At 44.2% G+C, this 24,097-nt stretch overlaps 1 protein-coding gene across 1 annotated transcript in view; it reads left to right on the plus strand.

The window, feature by feature from the left end:
• NEURL1B (neuralized E3 ubiquitin protein ligase 1B) overlaps nucleotides 1-24,097 on the plus strand; it is a 90,530-nt gene that overhangs the window by 40,102 nt on the left and 26,331 nt on the right. The window contains exon 2 of the mRNA XM_086931582.1: nucleotides 23,231-23,794. Coding sequence (XP_086787708.1) covers nucleotides 23,231-23,794 — 564 coding nt within the window. The remainder of the gene's footprint in view (nucleotides 1-23,230; nucleotides 23,795-24,097) is intronic.

A 24,097-nucleotide genomic window follows, 5' to 3' on the forward strand; every position in this document is an offset into this window, starting at 1 on the left:
CCCACCTCCCCTAAAAAACACTCCTGTTTACTTCCTTCTCCAAGAACACAGTGCCACCCATCATTGGCTGCCGATTTCTTGAATTTCTCCGCCCTCCTTCTAAACCCCTATCAGTGTCAGTCAATTTCATCTTTCCTTACTCTCAGTAGCCTCCGCAACTCGGTATGTTTAAATACTGTTGCTTTTTTGCTCGTTTTTGGCTATATTAGTCCACATATGTTGATGAAAGTCTGTTCATAAACTGCAGGCCTAAAGTAAACACGTTTAATGAAAAATGTGAGAGTATAAGTACTATGCCTATGAGTTTTATCCAAGTCATCATAAACGTCTAGCACTAAGGGTCTACGCAAGCTTTCAGCTGCCTATGTTCTAAAGTTACTTTTTATTATGTACATTTGTTGTCTAACTGCTTTAATGAGAAAAATGTTCATAAATCATCACCTACTCTGTATTGTAACCTGAAAGAGCAGCATATACAGTGAGGTTGAGTTTTAGGACCTGAGCAGAACAGTCACCTATGGCACGCTTTGTTCATTTCCTGTAAGTAAAAGGCATATGTTAGAGCCCCTAGATTATCCCAGGCCATAAGCACAGGCTTTCGGCGAGTTTCAATAGCTTGGAATTCTGATCCCCAGAGGCCACCGGAATTTGTGTGCAAGAACTTTAATCATATGTTCTGCAGTATCAATATGTTGACGCTGAATCATGTCCAGGTTTTCTACTATTGCCTCTGACATGTATCTATAGGCATTGCCAATGTGTGTAGACTGGTTTGAAGGTAAAGGAAAATGTATCCTTGGTTGCAAGTGAAGTGTGTATGTGGTCCTCTGGGTAGCGGCAGAGCTTTTAATGCTGGTGATATTTTGATCTGGACAGGATGCCCTGGGACAAGCCTTAGAGCTGGGGACCATGCTCCAGATCAAGCCTTCATTACTGGGCATAAAGTATCAAAAACAGCTCTAGAACGTGGTGCAAAGCTCCACATGAAGCTTCATCACGGACTCCACTGTATGCTGCGGATGCCTTGCTTCCCTCTGATAACCCTAAGTCTGTTTTTTCAGAAGTCCATCTCTTGCGTATTACGGTGCTGTTTGGTGCATGGTATGATTTAGCACTTAAATACCCCGTGTCTTCACAGATGGGTGGTTGGTGCTACTGAATGGAGTGGGACGTTTTTTCTCTTGGATATGAGAGTGAAAGGGCAAAGGGGCATACATGAGCAGAGATGTAGGATGTGAAGGGGGCTGCTGTCTTCAATGTCGGCCTGCTTTTAGTTTTTGGTACTAATATGACGCCAAAGTAATGAGAATCAGCCCCCCCCCCCCATCTGTCGGAATCCAAAAATCGCACGTGTTTAGGATGGGCATGCTGTTAACTTTGGAAGGTTCCGTGCTATATACCCAGCTGGTACCGGGTTTACGGTTGGCGGTGGCCACCTCTTTGTATTTATTTTCTGGGATCTAAAGTTTTTGTCTTGTTGACTATCTTCACTGGCGAATGACACGAGCATTGCAAATTGTGTTCGGGACCCTTGGAACAGAGCCTCTTGGGGGCGAACTGAAGGGGAGAGTACTCCTGAGTGTATCCAACATTCTATTTCTAGCTGCTGCAAATCAGACTCCAGGAAAGTAATGTTTATCCCCTTTCTAAACAGCAATCCATTTTCCTACTTTGCTGCCTACTTACCGTTTTTGTGAAGTTTAGTAGTGCTGCAGCCTTTGTGTACACTAAAGTGACTGCAAATTCAGAGCCGCTTCTCCACTCTGCATTTTCTTGGCCCTGTCAAAAATGTCGTTTTTAGGTTTATCATAATGTATTGAAAGGGTGTCTTGAGTGTGCTATGTATGATGTATGGGGTTCCTCACTCACTACAAAGGAATGGAGGTGTTGTGTGTTAGTGTTTCCGTCTGCCTGTCCACCCCTACGAGCAGCGTGCAGTGCTCAGGTACATATCCCAGACCCACTGACTTACATATTCGTCCTTCCAAAGTCATCAAAACTAGTGCCAGCAAGGATTAATGAGATCATGTGTTATTAATATATGGGTCAGTGCTTGTCTTGGCCACATCAAAATGGTTAATACTACATTAATTTAATTAGAGTAATTGTTGGCCCTTAGTGTGCAGCAGACTATGAGCTCTTTATTTACATCTGGTGTTTGGGCGGATCAATCAATTCGGGAAGGGAATTGTAAGCGCGCTACTCACCCGAGAGGTCCTCAAGGGGCTGCGGGGGCGGGGGTAAGGCGGGGAGGGGGGCAGATGTTGTTCCATGCTGAAGGGGTGGTTCTGAGGAGGAGGACTTCTGTCTGCTCCGAGTTGAGTTTTAGGCAGCTGTTGCTCATTCAGGCTCTGACGCCCTGCATTACATCCTGGAAGTTGAGCCTGGTGACGGTGGTGAGGGAGAGGATGCGCATGGTGTCGTCGGCGTAGATACTATGTTGAGGCTGTGCTGTCGGACGATGGCGGCAAGGGGGGCCATGTCGATTTTGAAGAGGGTAGGGCTGAATGACGATCTTTGGAGGACTCCGCAGTTGACTTCTGTGGGTTCAGAGAGGAAGGGAGGCAGTCTGATCCTTTGGCTTCTGCCGGTGAGGAAGGATCAGATCCAATCGAGGGCAGTATCTTGTATGCCGGCGTTGTGTAATCTGGCATGAGTGTGCGGTGGGAGACTGTGTCGAATGCTGCTGAGACGTCAAGTAGAATCAGGGCTGCTGTGTGGCCTTGGTCAAGGAGGGTGTGGATGTCATCTGTGGCGGCGAGTAGGGCGGTCTTGGTGCTGTGGTTGCTGCGGAATCCGGATTGAGAGGGGTCGAGAATGGCGTTGTCTTCGATGAACTTGGTCAGCTCTGCGTTGACGGTCTTCTCAGCTACTTTTGCTAGGAAGGGAAGGATCAAGATGGGCCGGTAGTTTTTGAGGTCCGTAGGGTTTGCTGAGGGCTTCTTGAGCAAGGGCCTGACTACTGCGTGTTTCCAGTCATCAGGGAAGATGCCGGTCCTGCAGGTGATGTTGATAGTGTGTTGTAGTTCTGGCGCAATAGTGGTGGTGGCTCTGTGGTAGATGTGGGGTGGGCAGGGGCCAGTGGGGGTCCCTGAGAGGATGCCTTTCATGGTTGAGGCTGTCTCTTCTGTCGTGATTGGTGTCCAGGCCGAGATCGTGGGCTGGCTGGCGATGTCGGAGGACGGGGTGTCTGTGTAATCAGGCATGTGGTTGTTGAAGTTGTTGTAGAGGTTATTAATATTCAGGTCGAAGTAGGCTCCAAGCTTGTCGCAGAGGTCCGGGGAGGGGGTGATGTCCGAGACTTGGCTGCATGTGTTGGTGAATTCTTGGATGATGCTGAAGAGCTCCTTCGTGTTACTGGAGTTGGCAAGGATTTTCTTGTGGATGAAGGTCTTTTGGTGGTTCTGATATATTGGTGGTATTTAGTCATGGCGTCCTTGTAGGTGGTGTGGTTTTCTGGTGTCTTGCTGTTTCTCCAGTTCTTCTCGAGGCGTATGCAGGTGCGCCGCGCTTCTTGGAGGTTGGTGATGAACCATGCAGCTTTTTTGTGGTGCTGTCTGGCGGTGTTGCGTAGCGGGGTGAGCTTGTCTGCGCTGTTGGAGATCCATGTATGGAGTTCCCTGACTGCGCGCTTGGCGGCGGTTGCAGCGGAGGGTGTGTTGCGGTTGAGGGTGGAGTTGAGCTGGTCTTAGGTGACTCTGTTCAAGTTCCTTCGCGGGGGCGTGGAGCAGGTGTGCGTGGCTTGGATTTGTTGAGAGAAAATGTACGCAGTGGTGGTCCATTCATGGGGGTTGCGTGGTGTGGCTGGAGTGTACGCTGTTTCCTACTGCGAAGATGGGGTTGAGGGTGTGTCCAGCCACGTGGGTTGGTACGGTGACGAGTTGCTTCAGTCCAATGTTGGCGAGATTGTCGAGTAGGGTGGAGGAGTCATTGTTGCTGGGGTTGTTGAGGTGGAAGTTCAGGTCTCCGATGAGTATGTAGTCCATGGTGGCGAGAGCTTGGGGTGCGATGAGGTCAGTGATGTTGTCAGCAAAGAGGAGCCCGGTGGGTCTGTAGGCAAGGGTGCCGCGGAATGGGAAGTTGGGGCTGACCTGGATCTGGAAGTGCAGGTGTTCTGCGGCTGGGAAGGTGTCGCTGGAGGTGGAGAGGCGGAGGGAGTTTTTGTGTGCAATGGATGGCCTCCTCCCGGGTGCTTGGGGCGGTCCTTCCTGTGGATCTTGTATCCCTCCGCAATGGCGATGGCGATGTCAGGGCAGAGGAGGCATTGGTCCAGGTTTCTGTAAAGAAGGCGATGTCAGGTGAGAGGGTGTCAAGGAGGTTCCAGATTTCCACTGCATGCCTGTGCATGGAGCGCACATTGAGGAGGATGCATCTTAGAGCGTCGGCGTGGTGTCAGCTGGGGTGGGGGGAAAGGTCTGGCGGCAGAAGAGCTGCCTGTGGCTCGTGTTCGGTGTGGACTGTTGGCCGTTGTTGTTCCTTCCTGGGTTGAGTGCGAGAAGGGTTGCAGAGTTGTATATGTGGGTAGGTCGAGAGCCAGGGTTCCAGGCACTGGTTGCGGTCGGGTCACGGACGGGCGCAGACAGGCTTGCCTTCGGCGCAAGCGGCGCTCCCACCGCGCAAGGTTGGGAAGGGGGCGGGATGAGCAGGCGGGAGGGGAGACCGACTGTGGGGAGGGGCCGCATGGGCAGCAGCGGCGGTAAGAGGACGCAGGGGAAAACAAAACCGACCGGGCACAATGCAACAGTGATAACAAAAACCAAGGCAATAGGATTAAGAGACAGAGAATCACAACAAAATCAAGAAAAAATACAGGCACACACGGAGCAGATACGGGCAGTGACCTGGGAGCATAACAGCTCATCGCGAACAGGCAGACAGTGGCCTTGAACACCTACCAGGTGGAGGGTGGAGGGCTCAGCAGTGGTGCAAAGCAGAGCTGAGCTGCTGGGGAGAGAGCAGGCCTGAGACCATGGGTCAGAGGTTTCCTGTTCTCCCTCTGTAACAGAGATTACTGTTCTCCCTCAGTAACAATATGTGGGTAATCTTTCAGTTTTGCCCTTCAACATTGGATGTATGTGAACATTGTGGTTTGTTGTAAGTGTTTTTCCTGTATTTGTTTTCAAATGTGGATCCTATTTTCTCTGCAGTTTTTTTCCTCATAAGATTTCGAGTCTATTTTATCTACTATTATAAGCCTAGTAATGGAATATATAGCGTTCGAGTAATGATGGCGTCACCGCCCATTAAGCAGGATCACCAGCCCAATAACGGGATAACAGGCACTAGGCAACTTGTTTTCAAAATGGAAGTTCTTCATTGACTAAATCTTATTTGACAAAAATTGAACACTCAAAGTAAATCAGCGGCTTCGATCGCGTGGCGTGGTCACACTGAAGGAGCACAAATTACAACCTTCAAAGTGATGCAGAAAAGATTGAAAACAGGAATTTGGCTCGCAGGATTACTTTCAGTGGGTGTACTAATATTGTCATCGTCCTTGGTAGCTGAAAGAGTTGCTTGTTTCCCACCTTGGTTATACTTCCTCAGGACATCATGTTACAAAGTCAATATTTTCTTCTTCTTTTCTACCCTTAAGTTTGATATTTGTTGACCTAACATTAAATATAAAAATAAAATGCATTTGATTCTTCAAGTAATCGTAAAATGAGCTACCTGTGTTACGTAGGCGACATCATGAGTTCAACATTTTTTACTCTTATGTCTCTTGTGCTCAAATCTATGTGTAGCAATGTTTGGATATGTTAGTAACTTTCTGTGCATCTGAAAACGTCCACAGTGTTGACTGAAACTCGAATTTATGTGTGTGCACTACTTCTTTTGAACTTTGTGCAAACTCAATTTTGCGACTGCCCTTGACCAGTGCTTGGATGCGGGAGGGGTGTGCTACAATGCTCTGCAGATGTACTGCTACGTTTTGCACTGACTTCAAGTGGAAATTTCTTTTGACAGCATTGCTCTGTTAAGATTTTGCAGACTAACTAGTTCTTTTTATGGTGTATCTCCTGTCAGCTTTTAAGCTTGTTGAAGTTTGAAGCAGCAATGCATCTGCAACAGTCGGAAGGAGTCGCTCTAAATGCTATAGTATTTTTCATGGACAGTGATGAAAAATTGGAGACGTGTAGGCCCACCTTTTTTTCCGCTTGCTAGGTAATGCCATAGACTGACACGGGTCTCTGACTAAACACGTGTCACCTTGCTACCACACTGGTTCGTGCCAGGTCTTTTGAATTTTGTTTGTACAAAATAATATCCAAATAAGCTGATGAATCGGAATGATGTATTCTTTTACTAAGGTGTTTCTCTGTTGCTTGTTTGATGTTTCATTGATCATTCAAAATTATATTCAAAGATCTGCATAACTCTAGCAGTTGCTTTTAATTGGATATATAAATGGATAGACGTCTGAGATGGAGTATTTCGACCGAATATACTCCAGTTTTTGCCAACACGTGTTTCAACCTTATGCTAATGTAGCATGAACTCTCCCAAGGCAATAATGTGTAAATGCAATACAGCTCAGATGTATTTTACCCTGAAACAGACTGCGTGAGATAACATATGCTTCCTGCATTTAAAGTGCTGCTTTGCCAATGCCCATGCACTGTTGAAATAAGCATTTGCACGCAACAAGTATCAAGTTGACCTCTAAATGGAATTTTGAACTGCGTGTATATATTATTTTCCACAAAGAATTTTGTGGCACAGCTTTCAATATAACTTCATTGCAGTTTCGCTTTGGGGTACTTTGGCAACTCTCAGGTTCTTTAAGTCATGCATCTCAAGGGAACTTCCAAATCCTGTTTGCCAATGTACTGGGGACATACAAAGTGGGCATTTTGCAAAAATTAGATCGGTGTTGCATTCTTTCTGTATGTATGAGGTAGCCCCACCTACGATCTTGGCACACTCCGTCGAAATGATAGACTAATCCTTAAAGCAGAATTCCCATAGTCTTTTTTTAATTTCTACTTCAAAAATGTGGAACTCACACATAGCGAACACATTTTGCTATTCCAAAACCTCGTATTCAAGGCCTTGTATTCAAGCACAAGAAGATTCTCACGAGTTCCTACATGGTATGTCCTCTACCTATTTTCTTTCACTGTAAATAGGACTTGTAGTTCTCTTGAAGCAATCGTGAATAGTACTGCTCTTACAATTCAGATTCTTAAAACATGATATCTTTTACCTGGGACATTCCTTACTTAGCATCCTTGCTGGAAGCTCTTTTAATTTTGCTGTTGTATTTACCTCCATTGGGGAGCCTATGCTTTTCATACTCGTGCATATGCTGTAGTAACAATCGAGTCAATGTGATTCGCGTGGCTTTGATGCACATTATTATGGCGGTCCTGGAGCCGCTGCTTTCCAGTTTCCAAATATTGGGTTAACTACTTCTCTGGCTTATGAAGTATTAGCCACAGTGTCTTGTGGTTTTCATACCAGTAGAAATATTTTGTTAAGATTCATTTATTCATTTTATCCCCTCAAGAATGAAATGGCTGAGTTGCCACGGACAGTCAAACGCAAACACATTGACCCACTTATCTATGGTATCTTTGCCCCTCACAGACACAAGCAGCTCAAGTCCTCATGAAGGGCTTAAAGTGATGAGATTCAGATGATTTTGTTTCCCCAAATGTCTTCTTTTTCTGCCATCATTGAGGCACAATCGGATCCATCTGCAGTCACTCCCTCTGCTCTTTCTCGCCCACACACATTCGTTAATGAATAATTCACTGTTCTGAAGAAAAATCCACTGACCTATTTATTCACAAAATCAGAACTCCGTTGGGATCCTCCATGTGCACTTGAATCTGTCATCAAGGCTGCCTTTCTCTAGGTTCAGTATTACCTCCAAGCCCTGCAAGCTTTCAAAAAGATTTTTGTCATCCTGGGTGCCCTGTTTAGTTCACTGTCCACCTTTTTTTGCATATAAAGGCACCTACTTCTGCCATCTTAAGTGCAGGCCTTGTTTTAGTTTGTGCAAGAGCTAACTCTGGGCTCTCTCCCGCAAGTGATCTGTTTTTGACAGTCTCTTCAGTCAAAGTAGACACTCAGGAGCTTATTTACAAGCCCCTTGCGCCACACGTGCGTCACTTTTAATATGGGAAAAGTGCAATACCGGCAGCGCAAGGGGCTTGTAAATAAGCCCCTAAGTTGCCATTGCCGAGGAGCGCAACTCTTGAGAGGCTGAGAAACAGGTTCCAACGTGCGCTCCCCAGTTACTATTTGGCAAATAGTCTAATCTGGTCTGGTTTGTTTTGTCGTTTCACTGGGTGTTCAGGAGTGATCGATTTGCTTTCTATTTGAAAAAGACCACTGTAAGTGCTGTCACTGGCCTTTGTTCATTAAAGGCACTTGCACCTCAAAATGTGGACAGTTGTAGATGTAGTCAAGATGAGGTCTGGTGGGCAATGTCCGAGTCAGTCATGGGATGTTGTCAAGGGGAGTAGGGTGATAGCTCTCCATTTTTTCCTCCTATATAAAATGCCTCAATTTTACTCCTAGCTGTTTCTACAGTTGTACTTTGAGCATCACTGTGAAACTGAGATCAGGATTGTAGTAGTATTTCATCAACATTTTCCTTATTATGTCACTCTCTGGTGCCATGTTGCTGAGGCATATATAATCTCTGTCTGATTATTTTATTTCTCAACCCAGAGCCACGTTTTCTGCTTCTGTATACCTCTCCACCTCAGTCTACCACTTTATCACCAGTAAATTAAATTCATATTGTAACTAGTATTAACCATGTGAAAGTGTAGCTCTGCATCACTTATCAATGTACTTCTTTATTTGTTACAGTTGTTTTGCCTTTTCCAGTACCAATGTCCAGAAAAACAGCCTGTTCTTGCCATTTTCCCCAACTGCTGTATCATTGATCCCTTTTGTTTTGAACAGTTCGCTATTTTGGATGCTACGGTAGTTTGGTGCATTCTCGTGCCGTCCTTTTGAAGCAGACACGGTCCATTCCAGAAATGTTATTGCCTGGAAGGAATTCGGGAAATGTCCTGAAAGTCCGATGAATGTCACAGAGGTTGACTTCACCCCATCCCTACAGCCTTACAATTCCAGGAGACTGACGTGAAAGTGTCACCTTAATTTCACTCCTACAGCATCTGGATCTCTGGGAGAAGGAACAAAAAGCACTTGCAGCTCTAACATCATTGGGGCTCTGAATTTCGTACACAGGAAGGAGCTCCAGGGGTTAAATCGCTCAGCCCACATCCACAGGGCTTATCAAAGTAGTTAAAATCAAGAATTTCTGGTTGTTTCTTTTCTTGCTGGGCAGGGCAGGTGTGTTGCGCCCCAGGCCAGTTGGCATCAAAGGCCCTTCTTGTCACAGGGAGCAGGTGCCGCTGGATTCTCTTCCGGGTAAGAGCGAGGCCCTCCCATCCCGCTTAGAATATTGTGTTGGCCTCCACCAACAACACTGCCATTGTGTGCACCGAAAGCTCGGTTTATAGTTTCATTCTCCTATACGTGTTTAGAGGTGGATGTGTGTACGAAGGAGTACAGGGTAGCAAATATTTAGTCACGGTCTTTGATGATTGATAGGTCAGCTCGCTGCTGATGGTCAATATAATGTGTAAGGATTATTCCAGTCTCCGTAGAGATCTAATCTTAAGTGCGATTTGCGCACCCAGTTTTGTTTCTTTTCTTTCTGACTCTTGCTGTGTTGCCTCGTAAATTCAGAAGTACACGTACCGGAATGAAACGAGCTACTCCGACCTTGAACAGCTCGCCACTGTCGATCACACATGGATGTCCCTAGGGGAAATGTGTCCCCACATTATCTGCGCGACTTGGAAAACCTTCCCACCTAGCCTCAAAGCAAAGGCAACACTTTTCCAACCTCAAACCCACACAGTGTAGCGTACTACCCTTGTAGATAACTGCTTCAGTGTTCCACATAGGAGATAATACGAGCAGCAAATACTATAATTCAATACGAAAATTTAAAAAAGTGTCTGTCTCGATTTTATTCCGAGGTGTATTTCCTAGTAAATGGAAGTAGGTAATGAATGATGTGTAGCAAACAATAAGGAATGTCTTAATGTTGTGTACTGGCAGGGTGGTGACAACACGTGGGGTCTGTGTACAAAAGGCTTGTGCAAGTCCTCTCCGGTACTATGACACCCCTTACCCCCCCCACAGGCACCAATGGTTCATCAAGTTCTCCCAGAACTCACCCCTCCCTGTTTCTTAAACCTGTCTCTCCAGTTAAACCCAAATTACATCTTCTTTGCCTCCTGCCTGGTCTTTCAGTGCCCTCAACCTAGCACTTCAGCAGTTAAGCCCCTTCATAGTCTTCATTAAAACTCATTTTCAGTGCTTTGAATTGGCCATAGGGTGCCACATACACTGCACATAAAACTCAACACCTGCAGTCTCCTAGAGACTGACGACTGCCCAATCAGCTTGCAGATTCCATTCCTAAGGGTTGACTGCGATTGAACTTAGAGCCACATGTTGCTAATCGTTTTTGGGGTGTTGGTTCTTTAAAAAAATAACACATTTGGGCCGGATTAGATCATTTGCACCAGTGCAATTGTGCGACAACATTACCAGATTACATTCTTTCACTGCTGCAGGCGTGCATTTACACCAACATATGAACTGGCCAACTGAGCCAGAATGTTGCTTTTGCACTAGACAATGTATGCAAATAGTTGTTTTGCAAACTTGCCCCATTGCATTCCATGTAACTGGCTCCTGTCTTGCTACTCTACTACTCCCCACCTCCCCTCAAGAACAGTTTGATGTACACTGGTGGATATTGAGCCAACAATGAGTCCAGAGCGAGGAGCAGGCACTGAAAGGAGTGTGGGTACACGTGAGGAGCCGGCACTGGTGGGCTGTGTGTGAGGAGCTGGCACTGTGGGGCCGTGTGAGAGCAACGTGAGGTGCTCACCTTGCTGTGGATGAGAGCATCAGATCATTTACCTTCACACACTACATTGGCCCGCGCACTTACAGGCATTTCAGTTCACATAATGCGTTGCTCCAGGAAACAAACAGACCGAAGCCATTCTTTGATTATGGTGTTGCTCAGGTAGATCTGGGCCCTTTTAAATGTATGTATATGTGTGTTATTTGTACATTGTAAACTTGTCAAAAAGGAAGAAGTCGCTGTACAGGGTTAAAGGCAAAGATAGTCATCTAATGACTGCAAGCTAGATTTTAAGAGCAGAGGTGGATAGTTATGTATACATATGTATCTGGAATTGGTATACGGATTACTATAACATTATTTTTGTATGATCTACGAGATTAGCCCAAATTTCGATTTCTGATCGTGAGGATACCTTTATCAGTGTAGTGGAAATAAAGAACAAAGGAACGATTATGTGAGTTGGGACTGCAATTGCAGTGTGGAATCTTTGCCTGATAGGAAGGATGCCAAGATGGCACCTTTTCACAGAAACACATTTACCACCAGTAAAAAGCCAAAAAAACAAACTAGGATAAAACAAGAAAACAGTGAACTGTCAATATGAATCTGGACCTAGAGGTTAGGATTGGAAGGCGGACAGAAGTTTGGTATACTATAGTAGGTGCCCCGTGAGGAAATGTTGGGGGTTTGAGCTAGGCCAGTGCCACTGATAGGAAGGTAAGACTGGAGCAGAGTCAGTCAGAGGTCTACACCTCATTACAATTTGTATTTGAAAGGTTCTTTTTAATGAGACCTTTTCCATTTTACTGGTTTTCTAAGATCGGTAGGTTGTTTGCCTTAGTGAATTTCTCTAGCCCTCTACTAAACCTCTTGAATCTTCCACATTTAATCCTTGGTGACCCAAAGCATTCACTCTCGTAGGTTTTACCAGCCCATTGGGACAAGTGCAGTCGGTCTGATGCAACCCCTCTTTGCAAGGATGCAACCATCATAAGCACTTTGAGTATAGTAGCATCGGGCCCAACGGTGTAAGTGACCACATCACAAATATGGCTGTCTTAGCCTACCCAACATTGGGGTTAATTGTCCTTGCGTGCTTTCAGGCTCAGGACACTCTTGCTACACTTAGTGACCTTGTGAATATTGCCCTGTACATGTGTTTGATGCTGTGCCAGCTTGTCTTTTGAGAGCCTCAGATTGCCTGGCAGAGTGGCATAAATTCCGCTATATTTATCTGTCATTTATTCCACCAACAACTGTTGTTTTAATACTGGGCCCGCCCTCCCTTATAATCCTGATCCCATACAGCAGTATTCCCCTCGCACGCCTCCATTCAGTAATGTCACGGCTGTTCAAGGTGAAATAAAAATATCCATCAAAAGTGGAATCCCGTTTGAAGTAGGCAGAGGTTCTATGTTTGGGCCTGTAAAATCCGAGGCTCTCACGGTTCAGAGGCTCGGGCTCCGAAGCGTTGTTAACTGAGCTCATGGAATCTCTGCTTCAACGGGGCTGAAGAGGCTTCAGATGCCTTCATGTGGGCCTGAGTGTGGGATAAACCTGAAGCCCGTGTTTACGCTTGTCATGAGCTCAGATCAGTCAACATGCTTAACTGTGGAAGGGTGGTTAAAAATGGACAGATAAGGGCATATATAGAATTTCTGGCTGACCTGTGCCACTGAAGGACTAGAAGAAGGGTGCAGAGCCAGGTGACTCTCAGGCACACAATACCAACCCACATTCTGTTCCTAAGCATCTAGAGCAGTGATTCTTAACGTTTTGACTTTCGTGGACCACTTCTTAACCGCATCGCTGCGGCGGCTTTTCCCGCTAAGTGCGGTGGTTTTGAAAATACCGCGTTACATGACGAGCTCAGCTCGTCATCAGCGCCCGGCAGGTAGGCCTCATGACGAGCTCGTCATCAGCGCGGAAGGGGTTAATCAGTTTTTAAATCCAGGGACACCCGCTGAATCATTTTGTACTAATGCAGCTTGAACAGTTGTGGTAACAATCACCACATTCTGTACAGTTCTCAAATAAGAGCATGCTCAATCCAGGGCCAACCGCCCAGGATGCTTAATTAGTTGCAAAAGAAAACAAGCATTGGCATAGCCAATAGGTCTCGCTTTTGGGACCTTATAAGTGTTTAGCTATTCAACAGTTGGTATTGTTCAACTAAGGATATTGTGCTGCATAACTAAATACTTATAAGGTCCCAAAAGCGAAACCTATTGGCTATTCCAATGCTTGTTACTGTTGCATGTAGCATGCATCAGGAGGCAGAGAATCCCGCTATGCACAGCACAGGGAGAGGGGGCTGCACAAGAAACCCGGTGCATCACACGCTGCCGGAATGTATATGCGGGGAGGCGGAGATGGGGGGGCTGTCCCAGAAACCCTGTGTAGCACAGGCTGCTGGGATCGTGTGCCGAGGGAGCGCACACCAGAGACCCCATGCAGCACCCGGTGCTGGGACAGTTGGGGAAGGGGCGGAGGCACCAACAAAGACGTGGTGCATCGTGCATACACTGCTGGAATTTGGGCTATTCGGAGGTGGGGGTGGGGAGGGACCGCAGCCGTGGACGAACCGCTGAAGCACACGCTGCTGAAACTGTGTGCAGATTAGAAGAGGGTGATGGGACGGATGTACCAGACGCCCGCCGGAGCACATACTTCTGGACTGTGTGCAGGGTATAAGCATGGGTGGGCTGCACCATAAGCCCAATAGATCACACACTACTAGGCAGACAGAATGCCTGACGGTTGTCCCAAAGCCAGTGTTTGTGAGGAGACCAAAGAGAAAAGAGTTGCACCAAAGACTTTACATGGCTTGCAGCAACAAAGATATAGTGCATATGCATCATAAACATGAACATGGGCTGCTGCAAAGTCAGAGTTCGATGTCATCTGCACCAAAAACATGGCACATTGAGTTCTGCTCAAGGTACTGATTACATGGGGATGCAGCAAATCCAAAGGAGGTGGCTAGTTGCACCAACGATGGGGAGGGGTGCACAAAAGAACAGAGCCCATGGGGTAACTGCACACGAGAGTACACCGAGGCTGCACCAAAGACAGCTCTGATTTATTCCAATGCCCCTTTGCGTGTATTCTATCATTATCTGTGCAAATAAAGATTTGACTTGTGTGCACCCAAACACAGAACACATGGGATCGCTGCACACTACAGCACATGAGTTGCTGCAAAGGAGAGTGCCTGGGCAATTGCAGCAAACATTGAGTGCACAAGTGGCCACACTAGAGGCAGAGCAGATGGGGGCTGTACCAGAACGGAGCCCATGAGGTGACTGCACACCAGAGTACACAAGTCGCTGCACCAAAGACAGAATGCAGTACAGCACATGGGTAGCTGCACAGGAGAGTACCTGGGTGGTTGCAACAAACAGAATACATGGGTGGCCACACCAGAGTAGATGAAAGCAGTGCCAAAGACAGAGTACAGGGAGTGTCTACACCAAAGAAAAGAATACATGGGACCCGCTCCAAGCATGGAGTACATGGCGGCTGCACTAGAAACAGAATTTGAGTCACACTGTTCATATGGAGTGGTCGAAGGGAGGGATGTAAACGGGTACACTGCAACATGCTCACGAATTTCCGCAAACCTACTAGATGCACTGTAGGCAAGGATCAGGAGGGAGGCGGGCACAAGACATGCAGGAATACAGAGGGTCCAAGCATACATGGAATTCGGTAGAGAACACTTGATACCGGTAAATGCACTTCTGATATGGATGGGCGGGAGGGGGTTCAAAATTCCAAGTTACTACAAGACTAGAAGGGGTAGATGGACAGAAATCAAATGGCCACGTCAGTGCGACTTGTACATGGAGTAGAATAAAACGGGGCGGGGGAGGTACGGATGGATAGTGAGATATGATGCACTACGGGTACATATTGTATACGTGAGAGCCATACAGGGGCGCGTAATACCAGGTACAGAACTGTCCAGGGTCACCATGTGTACAGTGCACTGTGGGTTACAGAGGGTTTGGCTGCTGAGTGTACAGAGAATGCTGGTGATTCATGGGACATGCAGCTGTGCTAGCTAGCGTGGGTTAGCCGCAGAGGTATGGGAGTGCATGGGGTCCTAGTGATACGACGATGCAAGTATACATGGGTTCTTGGGACCATCGGGGTGCATATGAAGTAGAGTGGATGCAGGGTGCTCAGTGTGCGTGACGATACATGAACTTTGACTGGTGCAGTGATACATTGGGTCATCGAGAATATACGGGGTTATAGGGACACCAGCACACGAATAGATGAAGTGACGAGGATCAGCAGTTCAAGGGGATGCTGTGGTCTAAAGGGGAGGTTGGGTCAAGGGGCTTCTGGAGTACCACAAGTATCTGGGTATAGGGGACACTCTTGGCCTGGGGATAGATACATGGAGTGTCGCTTGAAATCGAAGAGTTACATTGACGGAATGAGGCTACGAGATGTGCGGTAGGAATTGCAGGAAATATACAAATTCAGCCCAGTGACTGACGAGGAGGGAGGGAAAGAAGGGAGGGGGTAGTGAGAGGGAGGGAAGGGGGAGAAGGGAGGGGGTAGTGAGAGCAGAGAGCAAGGGGAAGCTGTAAGGTTTAATGAGCCATGACAAAAAGGCAGAGGGCGGCTGCACGCACGCGTAACCGCAAGCTTGAGGCCAGCAACAGCGCGTGGTAGCACTTTTAAAAGCCCAATTACTAAATGTCTTGTAGCGCATGCGCTGGCTCAGGCGAAACCTAAAAAAAGGAGGGAGAAGCTCTCTTAAAAACACATTTAGAGAAAAGAGGGAGTCTAATAGAGACTTAGATTATAACTTGAAATCTCAAATGAGAGTCAAAAATCAGAGTTACATAAAATTCAATTCAATGGATATAGACATCACAAAACAAATTCGTTTTGAAGAAGGTCATTCTTTATTTCTGTGCTTCAACTTTTAAATTACGTTACTGGAAACAGCCAATGCATTTCATCCCGAAACATTGGGACTTCTTCAGGGCTCAAACTTAGGAAAAATGCACAATGTGAATAATCGACAATATGTGAGCATTAGATACACAATAGACTAACAAAACCAAATACCACAACGTTAAAAACAACATATAACAAACATGAAGATAGAGATGTCTAGTATCCACATTTAAAATTCTAAAAATATATTTAAAGAAAAGCATAGTGGTGCAAACAAACATTTTGAGTTTCAATACGTTCTTTACACTGTATGGAAAATAGACAAAGAAAACTTAAGGCATCAAGATATAACAAAGTAATGTGATGTCTTATTTCACAATATTACATTTCTGCATACAAGATAATAGACTGAGTCCATATATTACATGTATATGGACCACACACATCCTAGTGTGCCTTAACTCTGAAAACAGAACATAAATTGCTATAATTTGTATCTCTTCAATTTAAAGATATGCAATCCATTCACACATAATATGCAAATGCATCCATCCTTGAATAGCATGCGCCTACATTGATTGTACAGTCACAGCAGCTCTAAACAGTCCACTCAATTAAAATGCTTATCAAAGTATGTAGGGCATGACCTTGTGCATGTACAATAAGTTGCTTGTAAGTAGGTACTCCCAATAGTATGTCTAATCACCTTTCTTGAGAAATATAGAAAGAGTAAAGGTGTTTGAGTATTCGCAAAGAACCAGGATGCTCTCAAGATGAGTAAAAAGTCAATTGACATAATAGTGGATAAAGATAGTAGAATAAGCCTGTGAGTCCAAGGTTAAAAAAGAAAAAAAAGTGTAGTGGTAAATAAATAACACTAATTTCCGATTTGAGCAACAAATTCCCCGAAAGATACTGAAAAAAGTAAAATTCGCCACCACATGTTTCTCAAATTCAGTGAGTACTACATACCCTTGATAAAAGATAAAACAAATCAATTGATAACCTAGGAAAGGCTTACCATAAGCCTATACTTGCGAACTCTGAAAGTGTACTGGGCATCGCATTCACCCTGGTAAAATTGCACTGACAGAGTCCTTTAAGAAATACACAAAAAAGGAAAAAAACATATAGCACAGCCAGTAGACATTCCATATGTACAAGACAAAATTGTGGACGGAGTGGTGTTCACAAAAACAAAGGCTGTCCCACCAATTAGAACGTCGCACCTGATTGGCAAAACAACTTGCTATAATTATATGTAGAAATCCCCCCTCACAAAAAAATCATTACAGCAACACTATACTCCACAGCCAGAAACTCAAACCCCATACCATCGTGCCTCAAGTGCTCACCTGCACTGACACATTATCATATGCTATATATAGATCTAACTATTATTTTGCTACACAGTTTAATTATAGTCCTGTTGTCGAAGTAGCACCGCTTCCGGTTTCCGGTGACCAACATAAAGTAAATATTATTTGAAAAGAATTACCTTCCAATCACTATAGACTAAGTCCAGGAGTCTATTTTAAAACATTAATACAAGAAAATCTAAGCTCTTACTACTGCTACAAATGTTCCTGTTCTATATAAAAAAATTGACTAATGTAGGCAAAATTCCTGGGAAGTCCCTAATCAAACCGATTGGACGGTGTGAAAACAGAGGACCTCCTCGCTTCAATATAATAGATACCCTTCCCACTCACCAAAAAGAGATTCAGCCTGCGCCCTTGATCCTTCACAAAGGTGCACCACACAAAAACACCGGACTGTCTGAGCCTCATTTGAATACCCACCATATCTGCGTATAATCGGTTTCACCTCGCATTACAGAACTTCCATTGTATAATAAGGAAAAGCCATCAGCCATTTTGTACACCATAAAAGTTTAGTAATCAGAGCATAAAAATACAAGAATTCCTTTCCCATATGTCATCGAGTTTGTACATAACTCTGGTGCACTCGCAAGCTAGTTACCGCAAAGCACAGTAAATCATCCACTTCATGGTTTTGGGTAATGGGTACAAAAACCATATTAACCACAAGGAAAATGGCAGCCATATTGGAATGGCCAAATGCGAGCGAACCTCCAACACTAGAATGACCCGAAAACGCAACAAGCTAAACAATGACATTCCATACTCTGACCAGCAAAACGAACGTCAAAAACAAGTTCTACTACACAACAGGGATTAATCAACCCCAGTAGGTGTTATGTCCTTCTAACGATGCCATTTATTGCACAAGTGGAAAAAGACCTCGAATTCCTGACAGAAAAACAGCAGCCATATTGGAAATCCTCTTGCAGCACATAATCATCTATTTAATGATCGGGCTGTCATAGTGCTCGATTTCGTAGGTAAAACAACTGTAGTAATACATGTGTACAAACTCAAATAAAGGAAAACCATGTGGAAAAAAAACAAAAAATTAAAGCAAAAACAGCATAGATCAATATAGAATGACATGTATGTTACTATTCATTCATAAAGAGGTCAACAAATCCTCGTATAGAAGAATACGCAATTCATGTTCCCTCATCATTCATGGTTAGTGCCTTCAAACAGAGGCAGAGTATAAGATATAGATCCAGGTAATAATCTTTCATCGTCGCATACTTCCAAACATAAACAGAAAAGGTGCAACTGAGAATAGGAAAGAAAGGAGGAATATTCCTATATATGAACAAATCGAGATTCATTCAAGTCCCATTCGATTGCAAATTTCAAATAGGTCACAAGTCTTGCATACATAAATGTAAGATTGTACGATAATTCATCACAAGATTATTTTATTATATCATAATGCCATCTTAAGTTTTCTGTCTATTTGCCATACAGTGTAAAGAATGTATTGAAACCAAAAATTATTGTTTGCATCACTGTGTTTTTCTTTAAAGACATTTTTAGAAATGTAAATGTGGATACTAAACATCTCTATCTTAATGTTTGCTATATGTTGCTTTTTACTTTGTGCTTTTTGATTTTGTTAGTCTATTGTGTATCTAATGCTCACATATTGTAGATTTTTCACATTGTGCATGTTTCCAAAGTTTTGTTTGTTATAAGCTTTTAACAGCCCTGAAAAAGTCATGATGTTTTGGGACGAAATACATAGCCTGTGTCCTTGTCTGTAATTTTGAAGTTAATGCAAATAAATAAAGAATTACCTTCCTTAAAACAAATTTGTTTTGTGATGTCTGTATCCATTGATTTGAATTTGATGTAACTCTGATTTTGGACTCTCAGTTGGGATTTCATATTATAATTTAAGTCTCTATTAGACTCCTGCTTTTCTCTAAATTTGTTTATGGGAGTGCTTCTCCCACCTGTGTCTTTTTTTGTGCACCCACTGAATCATTATTGGAATCCGGGGACCCACACTGAGTCATTTCTGGAAGCCAGAAATCCCTTCTTAAGCAATTCAGATGATTTGGACTTCAAAACTGTAAACAAAAACACAGAAACAAGCATTCATCAAACATGCAAATGATGACATATTTTATTTCATTCACAGAAAAATCATTTTAATGGGAAGGTTAGGACTTTTCTAAACCCAACTAAGGCCACCCATCGTCCATGCTATATACTGTTTGATGCTTTTGCACTGCTCTCACAAATCAATCTGCCAATATTAGATTTATTTTTACTTCTAACTGCCACTTCCTTCACATTTACTTAAAATTGTAATATGTTCGTTTTTTTTTGCCTTTTTATTTACATACAGTTTATTAATAAGTTAATATAATTTAGTTTTCTAAGCAGTTGCTGACCTACTGAGTAGGCTTTGCGAACTCCTAGGAGTCCCGAACCCCAGGTTAAGAAATATTTATCTAGAGGTTTATTTTCACTGAGTGTAAGACGCTGTTACTCTACGTGGGCACTGTGTTTCTTTCTGGGGCCAATGAAGTGAATAACGATGAAGCTGCTAATAAATGGGTATGCACAAAGTTGAGCAGCTCCCAACTTTTTCTTAGATTCCTAATGAGTTTCTGCTGCTGTGACTGCCCTCAAGGTTCAGAGGGTGGGCTGGTGGTACTTTAAAGACACCCATACATCACCCCTTCATCTCGTCTCTTTCCATCCTAGCCTAGGTGGTAAGGTCCACTAATTATTTCACTTCTCACACATCATCCCAAGGTTTCCAGACCTTTCACCGCCCATGCCTCTGTCAACTTTCTTCTTCCCACTCTACCGAGATTCCACATAAAACAGTTTCCCAGCTGCAGGATGATCCCAATTAAAAAGGCAAAACATTCTGAGGCTGGGAAATAGCCACATTGTCTGGGCCCGGGAGCATATGCATTGTTGAACTCTGAACTCTTCTTTTCTGATGTGAAGGCTCCAAGATCGCTCAGTTTTTCTGTCCACAACTAATAATGACAGCTAGTCAACTTTTTACAGCCAACACCAAATTCAGATTGTGGAGATACATAAAGGTGGTCATTTGGCTATTGATCTGCCCTCGCTCACCACCTTCACCATTCATAAGACACCTTTTTTCACAAAACGTAACACAGGGCATTCTCCATTAGTACAGTCAACAGTTTTAACATAGCTTATTATGAAATTAGAAGTTAAGTCCAGGATTTAAAATGATGTATAACTCTTAACACTGTGCTGAAAAAGTGATGTGTAGGTGAAGTATGTAAAGCAAATAGTTTGTCCTGATTTAAAGTTATTAACTCCTAGCTCCCGCTGTCGGGCAGCTTATTATGTAATGAACCTATTAATATTTCACAGCATCATTCTAATTCATTCTAAAAAAAATTTTTGGCAGAAAGTCTAACTTTGAAGCCAAATGCCTTACTTGTCAAGATTGTGTGATAATATGTTTGAATTCAGGATTATATTGATATTTCCAGCTAGCAAATTGCTGGTGGCTAAATAATTTTGCTGTCCTCTGTGATTGCCATTCCAAATACGTTTCTTACTTCAAAAAAAGAGTATTTCCTTATCTTAAGTAGTTTTATTTTTACCTTGGTTACACTCATGTACAATAAACACATCGATAATCCAAATGATGTTTTTTTAGACAAAACTGTATTGGTGCAGCAAACACATGAACATGATCACTGGCCTCCCAACCAAATCTTGGACAGGTTTTTTGCATGTTCTTGCGAACTGCAAACCGTGCGTTAGTCTATAATACATTGTGTAGTAGTGTTTGCAGCTCTATGTAGAAAAGAAAATTCAAGAAGCCCTCTGACCTAAAAATTATTCCAAAGATTTACTGAAATGTCCAGCTCACCCTCCCAATTTGTGATGTTTTCTCCCTCTATGCTTGTTCTTTCGTTACAAAGTTGTCAGGTAGTTTCCAATGCTTTAAATACATCTCTGCATTTTTTGAGAGATCACTAGGATTATTTCAAGAAGAGGCTTTCATTGATATATCAAAGGGAAGAATCTGCACCACGTTTTTAGGCTACCTGCTAAAAATGTAAATAATTGTCATTTATGTTAAAAAATATGTACATGTATCTTGTATGGATATCCTAAAAATCTGTCATGGATCTGGACTTAATAGGCTCGCATTGAACACCTAATTTTTTCCGAATTGTTCTGGGCTAGAATAATATGAGAGGACATGTCCGTCCATGTGCCTGTGACTTCCAACACTTTCATTCTATGGTGGGTTCCTGTTCCCGGGCTGTCCTGAAGAGGAAGGAAAGGCTTGACCGGCCTGCAGTTTCCACAGGTTGAGGGGGGCGTCTGGGGCCATTTGTCCACTTCGTCTGGGATATCACCTGGCTGTTCGGCCACGTACGTGTTGGCTCTGCATAGGGAAAATCCTGAATGCTAAGGAAATGATCTGTGAATGTTTTTCCGATAAATAAACCCCTGAAGCTCCCTTCCGGAAGGAGGATGTAAGTGAGTTTAAGCTGCTGAAAACTAAAAAAGCAATCAGCGTGTACGTATCATCTAATATTATTGAGCACACTGAGTACAGGCAAAAAATTGAGTTGACTCAGTGCTCAAAAAGAGTCATCCCTGGATTTCAAACTGTGACCGGTAGAATTGAATCCGATATGTGCAGCAGGTACTCTACCCACTGAGGTACTAAAAAGGCTCATGGACCAGGCTGCACCCTTGGCACTAGTAATGGAAGGTTTCTGCTTTCATGCCCTTTCCATCCCAGGCCCCTTTACTGTGGATTTCAGTTAGCAATATTGGACGTGGACTTCCCAGGCAATGGCTAAAAGCATTTATTTTGTGGTGGAGATTGCTTAGGTGGAATGGTAGCAGACATCAGAAATCTGTGGCCTTCTTGCCATCATGATTATACTCCTCTAAACAAGGCGTTTGGAAGCGATGGCATTATTTACATTGCATGATCCGCGAGGGGAGGGTTCGGATGGCCGAAGCAGTAGCGAGAAGAGCAGCATCTCTGTTTGTGGGCAGCGCATTAGATGTTGGATGCCAGACGTGAAAGGCACTTTAAGATGGAATGAGTTCTCTACTGCTTGTGTTGATGGGTAAGATCTAATTTTGCTAGCAGCAACCTTATTGGTTCCTTGCAGAGTCCGAGTACCACTAGTGTAAGCTATCTCTTTCTAGACACCCCCTCCTTGCCTGTCTTGTTTTGTAGTAGCTAGGGAACACTCTGAATCCGAGTGTCCTCGACTTTACTGACACTGAAGGGGCTCAGGCGCTACATCATGGCGGCCCGTTTCCCCACACTGAGCATCGAGGCCACATTTGCAGCTCTTGCTTTGCTGCGGTGGTTTTCGAATTTTTTCTGGAAGTTCATGCAGGGACTTGAGCATCTTCCTCTGTAGGAGAGGACTTGGAGAACCGCAGCCCGATAACAAGCAGAGCCCTGCAATTTCCTGGCTTGGAGTGGTGCGTTGTGAGTTGATGTGTTTTGACTGTGTCATTTGAAGCCAACAATCACACCTTGTCTGCTGTAACCTTGTCGGTTTGTGAGCAGTATGCTATGATTATGCAGCGCATGAGGAACCAGACATGTTTTATTTTGTTTCCTCACTAGTGTTCTCTGCCTCTGCAGCTCTCAGTTTATGGACAGTAGTGTTTTGCTGTGGGTTAGATATCGCTGGCTGGGCTGTCTGATTTTCAAACTTTAAGGCTGGTTAGTCTATAGTATCGATCAATTTGTGAAGATAATAGCAGTTTATCTTTTAAACCTGGTAGGCAGGATGGTGCATACCTCGGAGTAAAGATTGCCCAGTTTGACAGGAGTTTCGATTGGTGCATATGTAGAACTGGTGGTTTTTAGTATACCTGTATCAATTGGCTTCACACAATCATGGTGAATGTTTTTGTTATTACTTTATAGAAGATAAATTGTTGTTTTTAAAATTGCATTAATGGGGCTTTTAAATGTGCTTGTCCTCATAGCATGTCTTAATTCTAATCTCTACAGACAGCAGCCACCACCTCCGCCCACCGGCGTACAGCAGGCCGTACAACACACTACCCAGCAACCTCCATGACCGCCGCTCCACTCTGCCCATTACTGGGACCCTGCGCTTCCATCCACAGGCCAAAGGCAAGAATATCCGCCTGGACCCACACTCCCGCCGGGCTGCCCGCCGCAACAGCTTCTGTAATGGGATCACTTTTAGCAGCCGCCCTATCCATCTCTATGAGAAGGTGCGACTCAAGCTGGTGGCTGTGCACCATGGTTGGAGTGGCGCCCTTCGATTCGGATTCACTGTCCACGACCCTGCACAGATGGGCACCGATGAGATCCCAAAGTATGCCTGCCCTGACCTGGTGACCCGGCCGGGCTATTGGGCAAAGGCACTGCCAGAGCGGTTTGCGCTGCGAGACAATGTGCTGGCATTTTGGGTTGACCGCCACGGGCGGGTCTTCTACAGTGTCAACGATGAGGAGCCCATCTTGTTCCACTGTGGTGTCAAAGTAACTGGCCCCTTGTGGGCGCTGATCGATGTGTATGGGATCACACAGGAAGTGCAAATACTAGGTGAGTGCCAACAATGTATTTTTTTTAAATTATAAATATAATGAATGGCAACAGTTTGAATATAGGATATTTGTCCTGTTCACATAATACTTGTAATATTGTCATTCTGCTACAGTCCAAAGGTAATTCCTTGCCCAAAATAAGGACATTCTACATCGTTCTTGTCAATTTTCTCCAAAGGATGGCTTAAAAAAGTAGAAAATCATGTGGAAGTACTTGAATCTAGAGACATGGTTATTGAATGAAATGTATGGAAACGATAGCTTGTCAGCATAACAGAACATAAAATATGAAAATGTATGT

Source organism: Lissotriton vulgaris, chromosome 7 (genome assembly GCF_964263255.1).
Source record: "Lissotriton vulgaris chromosome 7, aLisVul1.2, whole genome shotgun sequence".
NCBI classification, from domain to species: Eukaryota; Metazoa; Chordata; class Amphibia; order Caudata; family Salamandridae; genus Lissotriton; species Lissotriton vulgaris.